Here is a 16928-nt window from a genome sequence, read left to right on the forward strand (position 1 = left end):
CTTGCCCCCAGGCCCTGACAACTGCAGGCTGGTCCCCAACCCAGGACAGGAAGATGATAATGGTAAGACATGTCTTCAGGAACCATTTTGGTGCTTAGGCACCCAGGCATTACAAATGTGCACCAGTATCAAACACGCTTGTCCCAGGAGGGACCCCAATACACAGGGGCCTTTGGCCAAGGCAGAGGTCCTCAGGTCCCCTTCCTGGGCACTGTGGCCATTGGAGCTGAGACTCCTTCTGCTTCTTGGACACCCTGATCCAGTGGCTCAGACAGATGTGGCGATTTGCTACACCATAAATCTGCTTTTTCTTCTCCGATGCATTCAGGTGATGGAGTTGGGGATATCTGCGAGTCTGACTTTGACCAGGATACAGTGATTGATCAGATTGATGTGTGCCCTGAGAACGCAGAGATCACCTTGACAGACTTCAGGGCCTATCAGACAGTGGTGCTGGATCCAGAGGGGGATGCACAGATTGATCCCAACTGGGTGGTTCTGAACCAGGTAAAAATACATCTGGTCTTTCTGAGAAAGATAATTTGAAAACCACAGTAAAACTGTCTCTGTAATTGCTGGACCTCTGGCAAACGAGTGAAAAGTGGAAGCTGTTGCTTGGTTGACTGTTTTACAGGATTTATAATGAAGGAACTTTTGTTACCTGAGACTCCCAAAATTGTAACCGTTTAGAGAGGACATATTGCTTTATTCAGTGCTGGGTGCTAGGGGTGTATCACCACAAAGCCAGCACACCAAGTGTGCAAAACTTCACACATGTATACATAATTGATGAGCCTGTTCCACCCACTATGCATATGCATTACTATTGTACTTTATGATTGGCTCAAACGTCTCTCGCTTACCTTTTAAGAGTACAGTACACCAAAATTGCACATTGCATGCTCTAATATGGGGGGGGGGTAAGTCTCTTCAGTCTCTAATTGAGTCAGTGATTGAGATCTCCCCTGCTGCATTTACCTTTCCCTTGGTTACTGCAGATACTTGCTGCCTTTATCCTTCTCGGGCAATTAACCAGCTTTAGGAGCCTTCTAGGGCAGGATTATCAGTCTTTTAGGTCCTTTTCAAGGTCATAGTGGTTAGTAAGGCCTGTATAGTTTACACAGAGTAACTGGACTTGCACAGGCTAAAGACAATGGGCTGGTTATATTGTGAAAGGGGACTCAGCTTAGTAGAAAATTCCACTTTCTCCTATACATAATTTTTAAACAGTGTGCGCTTTAAGATTTTGTTTGCCATGTATGCATGCAAGCAAGAAAACTTAAAGAGTATTATACTTAATGAGAAAAGGCATATATATAAATTTTAATACTGACTTTGCTTACATTTTCTTTTAGTATATAATAGCTTGAAGCTTGATGCTCCTAATAATCTAAAATAATGACAGATTGGTCAGCTTGTTCTAGGTGGATTTCACGGCTGCCAGGAAGGCAAACACAAGACTTTTGTGTCACCATATTGAAATATTTCTGCAGCAAACAGTTTCATTAATCCTTCCCAGAATTTGAAAGGCTGATTTGCTGTATAGCAGAGCATTTACTCCTAGATGGAGTCCAATAACTGTTACACTAACAAATTTTAGCCTTCAGGAGGCTAATGTGTTCTGAGTCACATGAAATGTGCAATTTATTCCCATTGCCGAAGTCCCTCTCCCAAACCAGCTGAGACGTATACACGTTCCTTAACCCAGTCCTGGCAATCAGTTTAATCTCAAACTCTGTGATCAAACTATGAGCTAAGTCTAGGAAAAGCTCTCTTCCCACCCAGCCCACCCCCCCTATGCCCCCTACCCCCAGCTCTCCTTCTGCCTCCATGACATCTCCAATTCTGGCCAGGTTCAGTGATTTCCAGAAGGCTGGGGAAGGGAAAGAAAGTATCAGAGTACTAGTATGGCCAATTCTGCAATGGGAAAAGAAAATTCCTGACCTGGGGCATACAAACAGCTGAAACGTTAGTATTTTATTATAGCTCTCATTTTAATTCAGAGCTACAAGTGTTACAGGCATGTTGTGAGCAAATGGAGGAGACAGAGGAGGTGCTAGCAGGATGCCAGAAGAGGCTGCCATGCTTAGCCAACCCAGCTCGTCATGCACGCTAACCCCCCTGAATTCACTCTTACAGGGCATGGAAATTGTGCAGACTATGAACAGTGATCCTGGCCTTGCTGTTGGTATGTACCCTCTTCTGAGATTCCAGTTTTACAAGCAGAAAACTTACAGCATGTGAACACATTTTCTGCAACTGGTTTTTAACCTGCGTGTATCCTCAGGTTACACAGCTTTTAACGGCGTTGACTTTGAGGGCACTTTTCATGTGAACACGGTGACAGATGACGACTATGCTGGCTTTATTTTTGGTTATCAAGACAGCTCTAGCTTTTATGTGGTAATGTGGAAACAGACTGAACAGACATACTGGCAAGCAACTCCCTTCAGAGCTGTTGCAGAGCCCGGCATTCAGCTAAAGGTACTGGTTGTGGCTCCTAGCTGAGGACACAGTGGTCACCACAGCCTGGCTATGCCATTCTGCCTTGTGTTGGCCATGCCACCCTGCCATCTGCCTGCCACAGGCTAAGCCATCATGTGGTGCATTGGCCAAGCGACCGCAGTGTGTGTCGGCTGTGCTGCCCGACTGCTGTTCCCTGCCTGCAACAGGTGTCAGAACTGCTAAGTAAGTGGGGTGGCTGCCACGCGGCCCTTTCAACAGCACCATTGTTTAAGGAACTTAATCTCCAGTCTTGCCCCTGCTCATCAGCTGGAGTGTTTAGTCTCTGCTCTCATGCTCTGACTGTCATTGGTCAAACTGCCTCCCTCTCCTCGGGCCAGGTACTCAGCTGCTTTTCCATGCAAGCATTGGCTGTGGTTATGCAAGAGAAGTTAGGAGCTTGAGAGCAGGAGGGAGGGTGCTTCAGCAGATCTGCTCCCTGCTACAAGCAGACTTAGAGCTCCTGAAAGTGACTTGCCTCTGTGGTCAGCATTGGAAAATTGTATTTCTGCAGGCTGTGAAATCCACAACAGGCCCTGGTGAGCACCTCCGCAACTCCCTCTGGCACACGGGGGACACCAGTGATCAGGTCAGGCTGCTGTGGAAGGACCCCCGAAATGTAGGGTGGAAAGACAAAGTCTCCTACCGCTGGTTCTTGCAGCACAGACCCCAGATCGGGTACATCAGGTAAGAGAGGAAAGGATAGATAAGGTGTGTAGAGATAGATGTCTGCTTAAACTGTTGTTTCTCAACACCTAATTCAAATGGTGTTCTGAGAATCTGCAGTATGTTTGGGCTTTGCACTAATTAAGCCTTACAAGAGGCTCAACTTTTGAAATTCAGCCTGCAATTCTCTCCCTAAGAAAGACAATTCCAGGCTAAGCTTGGTTGTAACTGAAGTTTACTATCTGGCTGTCTTAACTCTGCCCTACCCTAGTACTCCCTTTTCTGGCTTTAATACCTTGTTTTCCAAGCTAGTGCTGGCCACTGATCCGAAAACCAATGCATATCAAAATTCTTTAATTTTGATAATTTAGAATATTTTTGTTGGAAATGTGATAGTTCATTTACATATCCTGGGATAAAAGAATTAATAAAAGTTGTCCACCTAACACTCGTGATCCTAAGTAAGATCAGTAATTATCCTGACATGATAGATTTGAGATTACATAGCATATAGTCAGAAAGTTTGTCAAAGCTATGTAATGCATGTTATCTATTCTTACCCTGTTATTTGTTAAAAAAAGAAAAAAAAAGTTATTTTTTAAAAATGCCACCATTCAGGAGGAAATGTTTCACTCTGCAACAGCCAGATCAGCAGTAATTGTACTTGTAGATCAAGGTTGATGTTAAAACGCAAAAAAATTAAACTGTTCTGGCATCATCAGCTCAGGTTTTGCAACCTTATAATACAACAGAAATACCAGTCAGTCGGTTGTTCACCCCCCCGCAGCTGAGATTCAGTAACTTGATGGTATAATTATTCCACTTTCCTGGTGGAGAGCATCATCTTCAGCAGTAATTGGAGTGTGCATGTTTGACTTTATGCTGAAATGGCTTAAAAACATTTATACTGTCAATTACTTGTCCCAGCCACAGGACAGCAGTGAATAGATCTTGGGTGGCAACTTTTGTTTAGACCAAGAAGTTTGTTTGTGTAGCTGCTTCATGAGCAAACATCTGCCTGTGGTTGCAGTGTTTCTAGCCAGCCCCCCTGCAACTGGGAAAGGTAGCAAAGTCATTGTCACAAAATCCTTCAAAAACTAAAAGCAGCCAGGCCTAAAGCGAACCTCTGCCAGCTCTCTGTCCACATCTCGCTGTGGTCTGTTTAGGCCAGATGCCACAGACCATAATGTGTCTAGCAAAGGTTGTCTGAGGCTTCAAGGAAGTCTAGGAAAAAGGCACTTGAGCCAGACTGTCCCATGGAAATTTGAAAGACAACAAGTTCTATTCATTGTACAGATACACTTGAACTGCCTCAGCAAATCAAGAAATAAACTCAGGAACATAACAGGAATTGGTTTGTTTTGTTCTTATTTTATGAAAAGACACAGGAACTTTCTTTCCCTTCCCTACTCACTATTTTCTTGCATGTCAGACCAGCAGTGTCCTCATCTAGAACAGAGCCCTCCAGGTTCATCATGCTCTAAGTTGTTTACCCAGTAACCCAGGGTCTGAGGACTTGGTGCAGACAGGGCTGCCAAAGCTCAGCTGGCTCCAGCGTGGTCCTGCTCAGTACAGGGCGCTGCTGTTCCCAGAGCTATTGGGGAATTTGCTGATTGGTTTTCTAACAACAAGATGCAAGATCATCAAAACTGTTCCTGTAACTAATCATCTTCAGATTTTAAAAGAAATTTCACAGTCAAGGTTAAGATTCCAAATGGTTTGTTTGAAACTTTGCCTATTTAAAAGAAAAAAATTTAAAAATCTAACTTCAAACTGTAGGAGACAATATCCATCTGGCCTTGTTCCACTGATCTAATCTGTTTTTCCCTTTCTCCTATAACTATTGACTGTGGAAATTTTCAACAGTTAAAGCTCACAGCCTGAGTGACAAAAGGAAAAATCATTCAAAGGCTTTTTTAGGATGAGTAAAAAAACAACCACTACCAGAACACCCTCCCACCCAGCTCTTGCCAGTGTGCTCCAGCTCCCAGCCTACAGAGGAGCTATCTTTTAACTGCTTTTTTCTCCCCTGGGCTAGATGGGAGGACAGCATGCCCAAGGCTGGACTCTCTACAGATAACGAAATCACTTTTATGAATGTTGCAGCCTTGGAAAAGACCTAACAGAGCTTCTGTTTGCTTTTATTAAGGGCAAGATTTTATGAAGGCTCTGACCTAGTGGCAGACTCTGGTGTAACTATAGACACCACGATGCGTGGAGGACGGCTTGGAGTTTTCTGCTTCTCTCAGGAAAACATTATTTGGTCCAACCTGAAATATCGCTGCAATGGTAATACTGCTGTTACCTTATTTTAGCTAACAACTAGCAAGTGACCACGAAGAACCAGTAATGTGGCTGCTGGGTTAAGCCATTTTGCATCCTTTCTTTTGCTTTTCACTTGCAAGTTATTCGCAGCTGTGAAACGCCTCCCCTGACACCCACAGCACACTGCAGACCAGCCAGACGGGAACTAACACCTCACAACCGTTCCTCCCAGCGCAGTCACTCTGCTGCAGAGGTTGTGCCAACTCAGTAGTATAGCTGTCATCAGAGAATTAGAAACATTATTTAAAACCAACCAGCCAACCGTGAGTGTTGTACATGCACAATATACTGAGGCCATCATGTACGTAGGATGCCTCAAGCTCTGAATACAAGGTGAAATAAATCTGGAGAGCCAGTGGGATCGGTCACCAGGCATCACTGTCACTTGTGTACTTGCTTGTTGCTCCTGTCTGCGGGAGGACAAGATCGTAAGATGCCCTTCCTCCCATGGAGGAATCCTTCTCAAACTCTCTGGGAGCATGCTGGCTCGCTCCTCTTGGGGTAACGAGCCTCACAGCTTAGCCCTGATCTCCTACTATATGAAGTAATTCAAATCTTGGTCACTCACACAGAAGTTGATTGTGTTAGGGTATTTCTGCCCTGGCAGCAGTTCAGATAGATAGCTTGAAATGGGGTTGGAGGGACTGTCCCCCCCTCCTCTCAGCATCAGCCCCTACCTGACCAAGGTAGCCTTAGGAAAATATGTTACCAGCTGCACTGGAATAGTTCCCTTGTCTACTTTCTGTGGATCCAAAAACCCCAGCTCAGATCTCCAGTGGACACAGCTGCTGCAAGGCTAGACTCTGGCTCTGTGGCTTGTGCCTGTGATGGACTCATTGTTCCTGGGCACTCAAGACACCTAGGCTGGTGCTTGGAGGTTATGGTTAAACAGAACAACTCCTAGACTCCTGCTTACAATTAAAAATTACTTGATAAGAGTCTCAAACAGTATATGGTTTCCCAGAAACCATGTTTCGAAGCTGCCACTGAAGCAGATACTTTCCTGGCAGTGGGCAGCAATGGCTTTGCTGCAGGTTCTGCAGTAAGTCACTGAAACCCACTCAAAGATGTCTCCGAGTCCACGAATATCCCTGCTTTCATTTCAGACAAGTTTATATATTTGCAGAAAAAGCTTAAAAAGAATTTTTAAGGTTCAAAAAAAAGTTATCAAGTAAAAGCAAAAGACTTACCCCTTTTTTTAACATACACTGTATTTACAGTTACTTCCTTTTTTGAGTTTAGAGTTACCTGTCCTGCGTTGGGGTGGAACTAATGAGAGTAAAGTTGAGGTCACACGGTTGAGCATCATTGCTGTGGCTCCATCTTTGGCTGCAGCTGTAGCTCTATGGCTAGCTCTGTGGCTCTCCAGATAAAATGTTCTGGGATCTGGCAAAGGCAACTGCAAACTCAATGCTTCAAACAGAACTGTAGTTACTCTTCATGACATTGACCCACCTCCAGCTCCGTTTGCCAATTCTGAAGTTGTTTTACCAGTTGCTGTTGGTCCATGGGTTAATGTTTCCATCCGTGGGAAACCATCACAGAGAAGATGGATTAGGATACATGAGAAATAGAGACACTGACACTACAAATGCGTCTGGGGTGCAGAGCAAGACAACCACTTTTTCTGCCTTTCTGGTCAGCATTTATTAATAAAAGTATACAAGTGGAAGCCACAAAGTTTTCAGGTGGAAATGTAATTTTAAGATTGATAGTACTCCCTTATGGACTGGCACTGTCCTCTTAGCCTCTCTGTGCTTTTCAGTGTACGGTTAAAACTGAATGCATGCCCTGTTCATACTTAATGTGTAAACAAAAGAGAAGACATGTTACTGGGAAAAAAAAAAAAAGAGTAGGTAGGTAATTTATTAATTTATGTGCTCCTTGATTTTGCCAGAAGAGACTGAACTTTTGCATGTTTTCCTGTTTTCAGACACCATCCCAGATGACTTTCAAGAATTTCAAGCTCAGCAATTTGGAGTTGGGGATATTTAAGAAGAAAAAGCAAACTAACATTGCTATTGCAAACAATAAAACAATATACTTTAAATCCTTATATGACTGTTGTGTAAGAGTGCACACTGCAGCTTGTTCTCGTTGATGTGACTATGTCAGACTTTTTTTTTTGTATAAAAGTGAAAATAAAAAGGAGACAAAATAGACTGGGGCTTCACTTGTTTTCAGTTCTGCTCTAAAAGCTAGGGAGCAGCATGGAACAGAGTGACACTTGCTTGAAACATTCTCAGGAAAAGTCTGAAATCTATTGCCATTTCAGATTCAGTATTAAACAGGGTGGGGAAAAAAGTGCAATTTTGTCTATCATCTGGAATGTGTCACAAACAACAGGTTGCATCTGGGCATGAAGTGGTTGGGAGCTGTCTGGCCAAGGTAAGGGGTGCTTAGTTCCTTTCCAATCCAGCTAGGAAAAAGTTTTATCTCCTTTAGAGCAGTTTAACTCCTTTGGAGGCTTAGTTACCTTTGGCAGACCTCCTATAAGAGCTCTTATTAGACCTCCCTGCCCTTCCACTCCCTGAAAACTGAGTAACACTATCACAGCCTGTAAAAGCAAAAAAGCTGACTGCAGGGTGTTGTAGTCGCATCTTATGACTTGCATGTGACTAAGACAAAAAAGAATTACGGGAGACAAATGCAGAATTGCCGATATAGAGGAAATAATCATAACTTTGATACAGACAAAGCCAGTCTTTGACCTGCTGTCCCCTCTCAGAGCTGAGCTCTTTCAGCAAGTACTGCAATCTTACGAAAATAAAATTCCAAAACACTGCATTAAGTGTTAGGAACCATTACGAAGGGACTGAAAACAAAAAGCCCACCCAAAAATCATATCACAATACATGCTATAATTCAAAGTACAGAAAGGCATTGGATACTGTGTGCATTTCTGCTACATTCGTTTTCAAAATGGAGCTAGGAAAGGAAGGGAGGACAAACTTCCAGGACAGCTGAAGGATACCGCAGCTTGTAACATAATGACTTTAAAAAGGACAATGGGAAACAGTACTTCAGCCTGGGGGGAGGGAGGAAATACACAGAAGGGGAATACAGTGACAGTATAAAAATCAGAAGTAGCCCTGAGAAAATGAACAGCCATGGCTTTTTCCCAGCACAAGAATAGAGGGGAAATGCTGAGCTAAGTATCAGGTGAGAGTATCAAAACAAACAAAACCCAACAAAACACCAAGTTCTCAGTACAATACAAATACCTTTAAGTTTTATGGTGCTATCAAAGGCTTGGGCTACAAGAAGTTTTCACTGTGGGCTTGTCCACCATTGCCAAAGGTTCTGGGAGCAGCGCAGCCCTGGGACCTGTCCCATGAGGGACACCAGAGTCCCACAGCAAAGAGCACAAGGCAGGAGCGTTCCTCTGGCACGGCACTTCATCATGAAAGGTGCCCCATTTTCAGTCCTCCTTTCCCCTCAGCATCACCAAACCCCAATTTCACTCACCAGCTCTTTGACAGAGGACTGTTTGGAGCAAAACAGAAGGTATTGTCAAATTCTGCTTAAAAGATGAGAAAAACCCCCCCATTTTTCTAGGCTGTAACTGCAGTATCATTCATTTATGAATGAGCACACAGACCATAAAGCAAATTTACATTATCCTTATCATGCATTTGCATTTCCCTGGATGGAGCCCCTTCTCCAGGCAGAAATCCTCTCTGAAGAGCTTGGGTGCAATCTAGGCAGAAGGCAGCTACTTGTACTATGCTCACACACACCATGGGTGCACCTCTGCCGGGGCCTGCAGTCCATATATGTTCCACAAGTGGTCTCCTCACAGTGAATGCAACAGACCTGGCCTCCCGACCTGCTGGCAGCACGTGCTGGTCAGAGCACAAGAGCACAGATCAGCTCCATCAGAAGGCACACGGACACCACAGCCAGCCTCCGAACCCCTGCCAGCCTTCCTGCCTGTAGCCGGAGGCTCTGCTCCTGCTGCAGAGGCTGGGAGTGCCCTGGACACTTGCCACACCAATTTTGACACCTTTGAGCTTGCCCATTTCCAGGCTCTCTTCCAGTCTGTGGCCGTTGGCCACTGGAGGCTGGAAGATGAGATACAGACTCTGGCTTTCATGATGTCAAAGGTAATTGTATGAAGCTGTGAGCTTCTAACCTCCCCCCAACAGAAAACATACTGGTTTCCTCAACTGGTAGCCACAGAAACCAGTCACAGAACTTTTGTTTCAGAAGGTGTTGTTGGGACCTTACAATGGGATGCTGGAGCCCACTATGTCTGTTATGATGACACACCAACTGCTGGTTAGCCTGCAAGTTCAGGAAAGCAAAGTCCAGCTGTTGCAAAGATTTGCCTCAAGGTCATAGTCCAGGCTTGGGAAATCTCCTGCCCCTCACATTCCCATCAGAGACTGTGCAGTCCCTGCGTGTAACTGTTTGAACAAGCTCCTCTTGCACCACCACCTCTTCCTGGACTGTTGTGCAATGCAGAAAGAGCTTCATGTGAGGCCTCTGGCAAGCAAAGAGGCTCCAATCCCACATCTTTAAAACCGAATGTGTCTTTCTCTCTTGCCCCCACCCGCTGCACAGCAGGGCTGCACTCAGCTAGAGCAGCAGCTGCAACTGCTTTGGAGTTCAGAGTCCTGGGGCTCCTGCACCAGGGCCTAACTTCTCAAAGAAGGTTAACCCTTTCTGGCATGTTAAAAACACACTTCGAATGCTTCTGTTACCTAAAGACCAGCTCCTGTTTGAAACACCAGAAGGGAACATCCTGCCAGGATGCTGCACCATGGGCAGAAGGCAGGGGTGGGCAGACTGGGGGGCAGCTGCTGAGCAAAGGCAATAGGTTCTAGCAGACCCTCAGCATCACTCAGGACCTGCTCTATGCCTTGCACCTCAGTCAAAACACACAGCCTTCCAGCTACGTGCACCAGAAGTCTCTTGTGCAGCAGGGCTGCACGGAGAACAGCAGCCACCCTTTGAACCTTTGACACTTGGTCAGCAGTTCCCCGTAACCACAAGGAACCTGTGTCCTGGTGTGGGCCTGGTCAGCTCTACGGCAGGCGTGCAACCAGTACCAGCAAGCAGGCTGCAGCAGGGACATGCTGAAACAGGACTCCACAACAGCCCAGACAGAGAAGGTGAGAAGCAAGGGACCAGGATCCCTGAAGACACAGCATTTTTCTGGTGCAGATCTAGGCGTCAAACGCAGCAGCTGCGCAACCCACCCTCTGGGCAAAGGAGGGAAAAAAAGTCAGAGATCCCTGTTTCAAAGAACTGCATGGGCTTCCGTGCTATACTTAGCCTGGAAAATATTTTGTTTGCACTGTCAGAGGTATCTGACACATCTCAGATAGCTGTATTGTACAGTGCAGATGCCACAAACAAATCTGTGCAACCTGCCATCTTTGGAGGTCATGATCTGGAGGAATACAAAAATAACATGGACAGCAAAGCCATGTAATATTCCATAGGCCAATATCCAAATGTAGTGAACAAAAAAGATCAACCAATTTACTTCTACTGGCTCAGTAACTGCTTAGCTCATATATTTATATATTTTTACAGTTTCTCCAAGAATGAGTTGACTTTTTGACTTTTACATATCACAACAATTCATTTCAAATGTAAGAAAAACTTTATTGGTCCATTAAAGATGAAATCTATAACAATACATTCACTCATTATACAAAAGGAAGTGTCCATAAAAACCATAAACATGTTTTAAAAAGGCAAAGCTGTTGACTATTTTAAAATTAAGATCTTACAGTTCTGAAATCTTTACCAATCCTTAAATGTCAAAGTGTTACAGTTACTACAGATCACAACACTCACAAAAAATGTTAAATAAACTATCAAACTTCCACTTCACTGGGCTACAGCTTAATAAAATAAAACCACATACACACCAAAAAGTTCCTTTGAGATATAAAGAACCTTGAAAAAGACTAATTAAAAAATCCCCTCACTATTAAGAAAAAGTGTTTACATTTTGACTACTTCGCATCCAGTTTTCAAACACGGCATATATGAGACTGAACACCACTCATTAGTGGTAAACAAAAAGCAGCCAGGGAATCCATAAGCTCCTAGTAAATATTTTCTCAGCTTGTATATGACAAGCTGACCAATTTTCTCTGAAAGTTAATTCTCCCCACTTTAACTTTGAAAGGATGTCCAACGACACCTAAGCACCTGGAGATGTACTGGTAAGAGAAAAATAAAGCTACAGTATGAGTAATGAGACATTATTTCCTCACAGCTTTCCACAATTCTTCTTGGCTTCGCACTTAGGCTGCTTTGGCAAAAGTGCAGCTGCAGGGCTGCACCCCGCAGCTCTGGTGAGCAAAAGCCCTGGAAGCTTTAAGCTGCTGGAGTGGTTTCAAAGCTGATGACTGTGGCTCTGAAGAGGTCTGTGCAAACGGCTGTATGATACTGCACTGGGACCCACGGGAGACTGGCAAACGGGGTAAGCCAATGTGGCTTGTCTCTGAAGTAAATTCCAACTTTTAAAAAATAACATTATCGAATAGATGTGGAATGAGCTGAAATCAGGTTTGAGAAAAAAAAAATCTAAAGTAAAACAAAATCGGATTTAGGGCCTACTTGAAACCTACGGAGTTTCTTTGGGCATTAGAAAAAAGCCATCATGCCAGCCTCCCAAAGTTTCTACTTCAAACCCTGCACAGTGTGTCTGCATCCCCATCCTGGGGCACCTGGGCATTCTGCCATCAGGATGTTGAAAATGCAGGCATACCAGTTCCCAAGCTATGTATCCTGTTATGAGTACAAAAAGCCAAAGCTTTCTAAGCACTTGACCCCTAGCATTCCCTTGTACAGTCACGTGAAACACTCAGTTCAAACTACTGTTTACAAAATTGAAAACACAAAGTAAAATATCATGGTGCTGATTATGTGTTTTCCTCCCACAAGAACTTGTAGGCCACTTCAGAAAACAAAGAAACAGTTTTCACAGAGGAAAACTGATCCATATAATAAACTATGACCCTTGACTTTGTTTCAACACTGCAGGTTGTCTTGTTATAAAAAGGAAAGGATCAACAAGACCTAGCAAAGAAGTCTTTGCCCATTTCTAGCATCAAAGACATCCTACTTGACGAGAAGCAGAATGGGAGTGAAGCAAGTTTACACCACCTTTAAAAAACAAAGCCAAGGAGAAAAAGGCAAATAGAATGAGGAGATACAGCCTGCAAGCAAAAGACATTGCTTCTAAAGCCCAGAAGGAAAGATAAGAGCAACATTTTAGCTGCAGATAATTTCACCCATCTAGCCACACAGGTACAGTCTCATGGTATTTTGCTTCATCAACTTATTCAGGAGAAAAGCGTAACAGTTTATAGCATAACCTCTTTATAGCATGTTTTAAATGCAGTCAGTGGATTATTCCGTTACCGATGTGTTCAGAGATACCCATGATACTGCAGGCTGCTAGCCAAAGTTCAAGCAGTACTATCTTGAGTTCCCAAATTTTCCTGATGCATTAGTCAAAATCCAAGACCTGTTAAAAACCAGCTTTTCACAAGTGCAATGGTTACTTAATGAATAGCAATGTTCTAGCCCAGAAATGGCTGCACCAGTGGCTGATAAAGCAGTTATACGTGCATAGCTTATAAACTCAAAGCGCTTCTAGATTTGTAAAAAGGTGCTAAAACACACACACACAAATAAATAAATAAATAGACATGCAGTGTTTATGATTCTGTGAGGGGATAAGCCCTCTCTCGGGACTAATGCTAATGCATACATTAGCAAAACTGAATTACCCGTTTCAGACCAGACTGACCCAACCCAGTCACGATTTACTGAATTAGATGGGCAAGTACAAGCTTTTTGAACCTCATGGAAATGCGTGAAGTACACAGCTAAGAGTATCACAAACATGTTACAACTCTGATGTGTGATCACCGTGGAGTTCCTCACTTGGCATACAGCTGCAAGGGCTGCCTGCATGCTTTGAGGAACTAGGTGGTAAAGAACAAACAAGCATATCCATCTGCTTTCCCGACATTCTTCATAAGGTTCTATGGTCTCATTTGTTAGTCCAGCTATTTGGATTCCGAGACTTGCTCTCCGAGTCCATCCCACTGATTTTACCTCAAACAAGAACCAGCCACGACTGGGGCTCTCAGTTGCCTTCATGAAAAAACCCTCCAATTGTTCCAGTCTCAGCAGTGTGGCTCCAAATAACCTTACTTACCATAGCAAACTGAAAAAAGGAGGAAAATGCCAATAAAATTGTTTCATCTTCCCAGCAGGAGTAACTTCTGCCAACATAGTCTGTTCCTCCAAGAGTCCATTAAACGACAGCCCTAGTTTAAATTCATGTTTAACTAGAGGAAACTTAGTACAGGACATGTTCTCTGGTCTTCCTCTCTCTTTGTAGCAACAGCTTCCTCACTTCAATCAGCCCCAAAATGCTAGGAGCCAGAAATGCTGCACCACTCACTCATGTCTGGAACAAATGCAATGAACAATTGTGGCACAAGGCAGGGTAGGCACCACACAGCTAACCTTCTCAAGCAAAGCAGTTACCTGCACTTTCAGGTATGGGGAGAGAACGTTAACTGTTTACAGTTTAAATGTAAATGTGAGCAACAAGTAATTTATTTACAAAAGCATCAGGCTATTTGTGTGTTTTCCCAGTTCATCTTCCACTGCACAGTAATGTCTGAATCAGTCTCAACCCCAGAGGTTTGTCAAGCACAGATTATTTGGTCTTCCACATGCACCATGGGTCTGACTGTCTTGTACAAACCAGTGTAACGTACAAGGCAGCATCGTCCAGTCACAGGCTCAGTTCAGGTTTTCCAGTTCCAGTGCCACCTGAATTATTAGCTATCACAGCAGTAGATATGAAGGCACTTCATAAATAGATTTTTAAAGCCCATTTGCATGAACTGTTTGGAACCTATGAACTGGGCATTTGAATCCTCGACCCTAGCTGAGGATTTTATTAAGTAGTTGCACATGGAAGTTCACAGTACAGATTTTACAGCAACATGAAGGCTGTAACATTTGCCTGGCCAGCAGGAAGCTGTGCCTTACTGAGGAACTTGAGGCTTTGCACACTTGGGTGCCAAAAGTAACTGATTCCTTAGAAGGGCCTGGAGATCCATAGCTGGATCTGGGGCCACAGCATGGACACACGAGTCCTCAAAGTTATTTCTGGGGTCTTTTCCCACAAAGTGTGTTCAGAAGCACTGCCTCATTCCCACCCTACATATACCTGCACATCTAGATGCTTAAGGTCAATAGCTGGTGGAAGGGAAGGATGAAAGAGCAACTCAGTGAGGCAAATGCTGTGTAAGAAGAATGGACTCATGCCTCACTGTGGACTTTCCTCTTACAACCCGTTTCCTCTGTGCAAAACCTATTTCCTTAAATACAAACTATAAAAAAAAGAGCACAAAGGAGGTGCAGGAAGTCCTTATGCAGGCAGATACTGCCTACATAAAATAAGTGTCTTTGTAAACAAGAACATCCACTGGCTAAGATAATGTATTAAGATCATCCACGTTTGTGACTGGGATGCCTGCTATCACAACCAGAGAACAGTTACCATTGCCTTCCTTATAACCTGACACAGTGCATGCCTTCTTCTGTACAGCTCCTTGCCCAGATTGTTCTGTTATAAAAAACAATGCTAATTTAAAAAAAAAAAAAAGCCATGCTTGGTTTCTGATAGTACAATGCACATGGCACTAGAAGGCAACTCCTGCAAGCCTCTATACTTTAGGGAACAGCATTTGCCAAGGGAGGAGCAAGAGGCTGGACTATCTCAGCTGCAGCTCACAGCTCTAGCACCAATCAAGATTGTCTGTCACAATACCTGCTATGAGTTAGGTGGGACAACTGTTAGTCATCACTGCACAGCCCATAAGGTCTTATCTTAAAGATGGGACAGATAAAGGCTTCTAAACTGCATGAATAAAGGCCTTTTTCTGCTGCAGAAGTATCTGTGTGGCTGCCCTCCAAATGCAGGCAGACAAACTGACAAGCCCCATGCTAGCAGGGCTCTTGGCGAAATCAGAACCTCGCAGCAGAAGTAAAAGGAAAGAAAAAAAACCTGCCTCCCTCTCCAGAGTCATTTGTTGCTTTTCTAAGTCAATGTCAAAGCTAAGTTTCAACTGTTTTTTTGTTTGTTTTTTTTTCTGCTAGGTGCAAACAAGATCGGCAGGAGAATCACCTCTGGACAGACTCCTCCTTCCCTCAGATCCCATGATAGATCTATTTTGAGGCTCCTAATCACTAGGGTAGGTGGCATAAGTATACAGGACTGCAGACCTGTAGATTTTGTTTGAGGTAAGACTGCATGGGATTGGGAAGACTGCACCTCTCGCAAGCTCCAAGCAGGACAGAAACCCTAGGATACCATAGCAACAAGGCAGCTAAAAATGGTAATGAAAACAAGAGCAGAACTGAGATCTGTTGCATTAGGATTACTCACCAGGTGTGCATTAGCCATCTATTTTGGCCATCTCATTGGCTTCTATGTTGTGCTTTTCTTTGTTTTGCAGAAAGCATTGGGTAAAGATTTAAGGCTCAATTATATTTTTTTTAAAAAAAGAACTGCTAAATCAGTTGATTTATTTATGTCCTGCATATTTCACATTGTATGTATATATAGAGAGAGAGAGAAAAAAAAAAAAAAAGAAAAAACTTCTGGGACTAGCCTAAGTAATAAATTCATCCCACTGGAATGTAGACAACCACAGTGGGTTCAACCTTATTCAGCATTTAGGGCATCTGAGCTGTTGTTCTACTACCAAATCAACTGCTTAAAGCAAATAAAAGTGACAGGGTAGAGTTTCATATTGTCAAGTCAGACATTTCCACTAAGGCAGCTGCTGTTACATTTGTGTCTTCCTGTTTTGTTTTTCTGACTGCTTACCCCACTGCTTGGAACAGGAATTCTCCAAAAGAGGTTTAGTCTCCACTAACAGATTGGTTGGCTAAGTCCCATCCCAACAGCATAACTAACATCAACAGAGGAGTATAAAAATATAGCAGTTAGGAAAAATACTTTCCAACCAGCATACAGGCAGAAAAGGAAGATGACGCATAGTCCTTTTCTGACCATCAATGCATTTAAAATATTATAAAATTAGTAATGGAAATAGAACTGAAGATCCTGGGAGATGTTTAGACACAAGCTGAAACAGCAGGGTAGAAAAGGAAATGAGCACTCCACTTTTAAATTTAACAGCAACTGGCAGTGCTCCTGTAATTAGCATTTTCTTGACAGCAAACGTTCTGAATAAAGAATGTACCGTATCTTATATCCCCATGCAGTACATACAACTTGTGGTTTAAGTGAGCTGGCAAAGCAAAGTTGCAAACAATTCAGAGTTTAAGAAATTGTGTGCAGAAATCCCCTTCTGTTAACAACTGGACCACATCTGAATTGCATAAAATGTTCAGGTGCTTTTAAAGTTGTA

General features: G+C 43.4%; 1 protein-coding gene across 1 annotated transcript in view; it reads left to right on the top strand.

Annotated features, from left to right (window-relative positions):
* LOC104522169 (thrombospondin-4) overlaps window positions 1-7651 on the top strand; it is a 35459-nt gene extending 27808 nt beyond the window's left edge. The window contains 7 exon segments of the mRNA XM_010164390.2: window positions 1-62; window positions 329-507; window positions 2140-2188; window positions 2288-2484; window positions 3017-3189; window positions 5318-5457; window positions 7427-7651. The exon segment at window positions 1-62 is cut by the window's left edge and continues 20 nt beyond it. Coding sequence (XP_010162692.2) covers window positions 1-62; window positions 329-507; window positions 2140-2188; window positions 2288-2484; window positions 3017-3189; window positions 5318-5457; window positions 7427-7488 — 862 coding nt within the window. The 3' untranslated portion in view covers window positions 7489-7651.
* The last annotated feature ends 9277 nt before the right edge of the window (window positions 7652-16928 follow it).

Source organism: Antrostomus carolinensis, unplaced genomic scaffold (assembly GCF_000700745.2).
Source record: "Antrostomus carolinensis isolate BGI_N321 unplaced genomic scaffold, ASM70074v2 scaffold4653, whole genome shotgun sequence".
NCBI classification, from domain to species: Eukaryota; Metazoa; Chordata; class Aves; order Caprimulgiformes; family Caprimulgidae; genus Antrostomus; species Antrostomus carolinensis.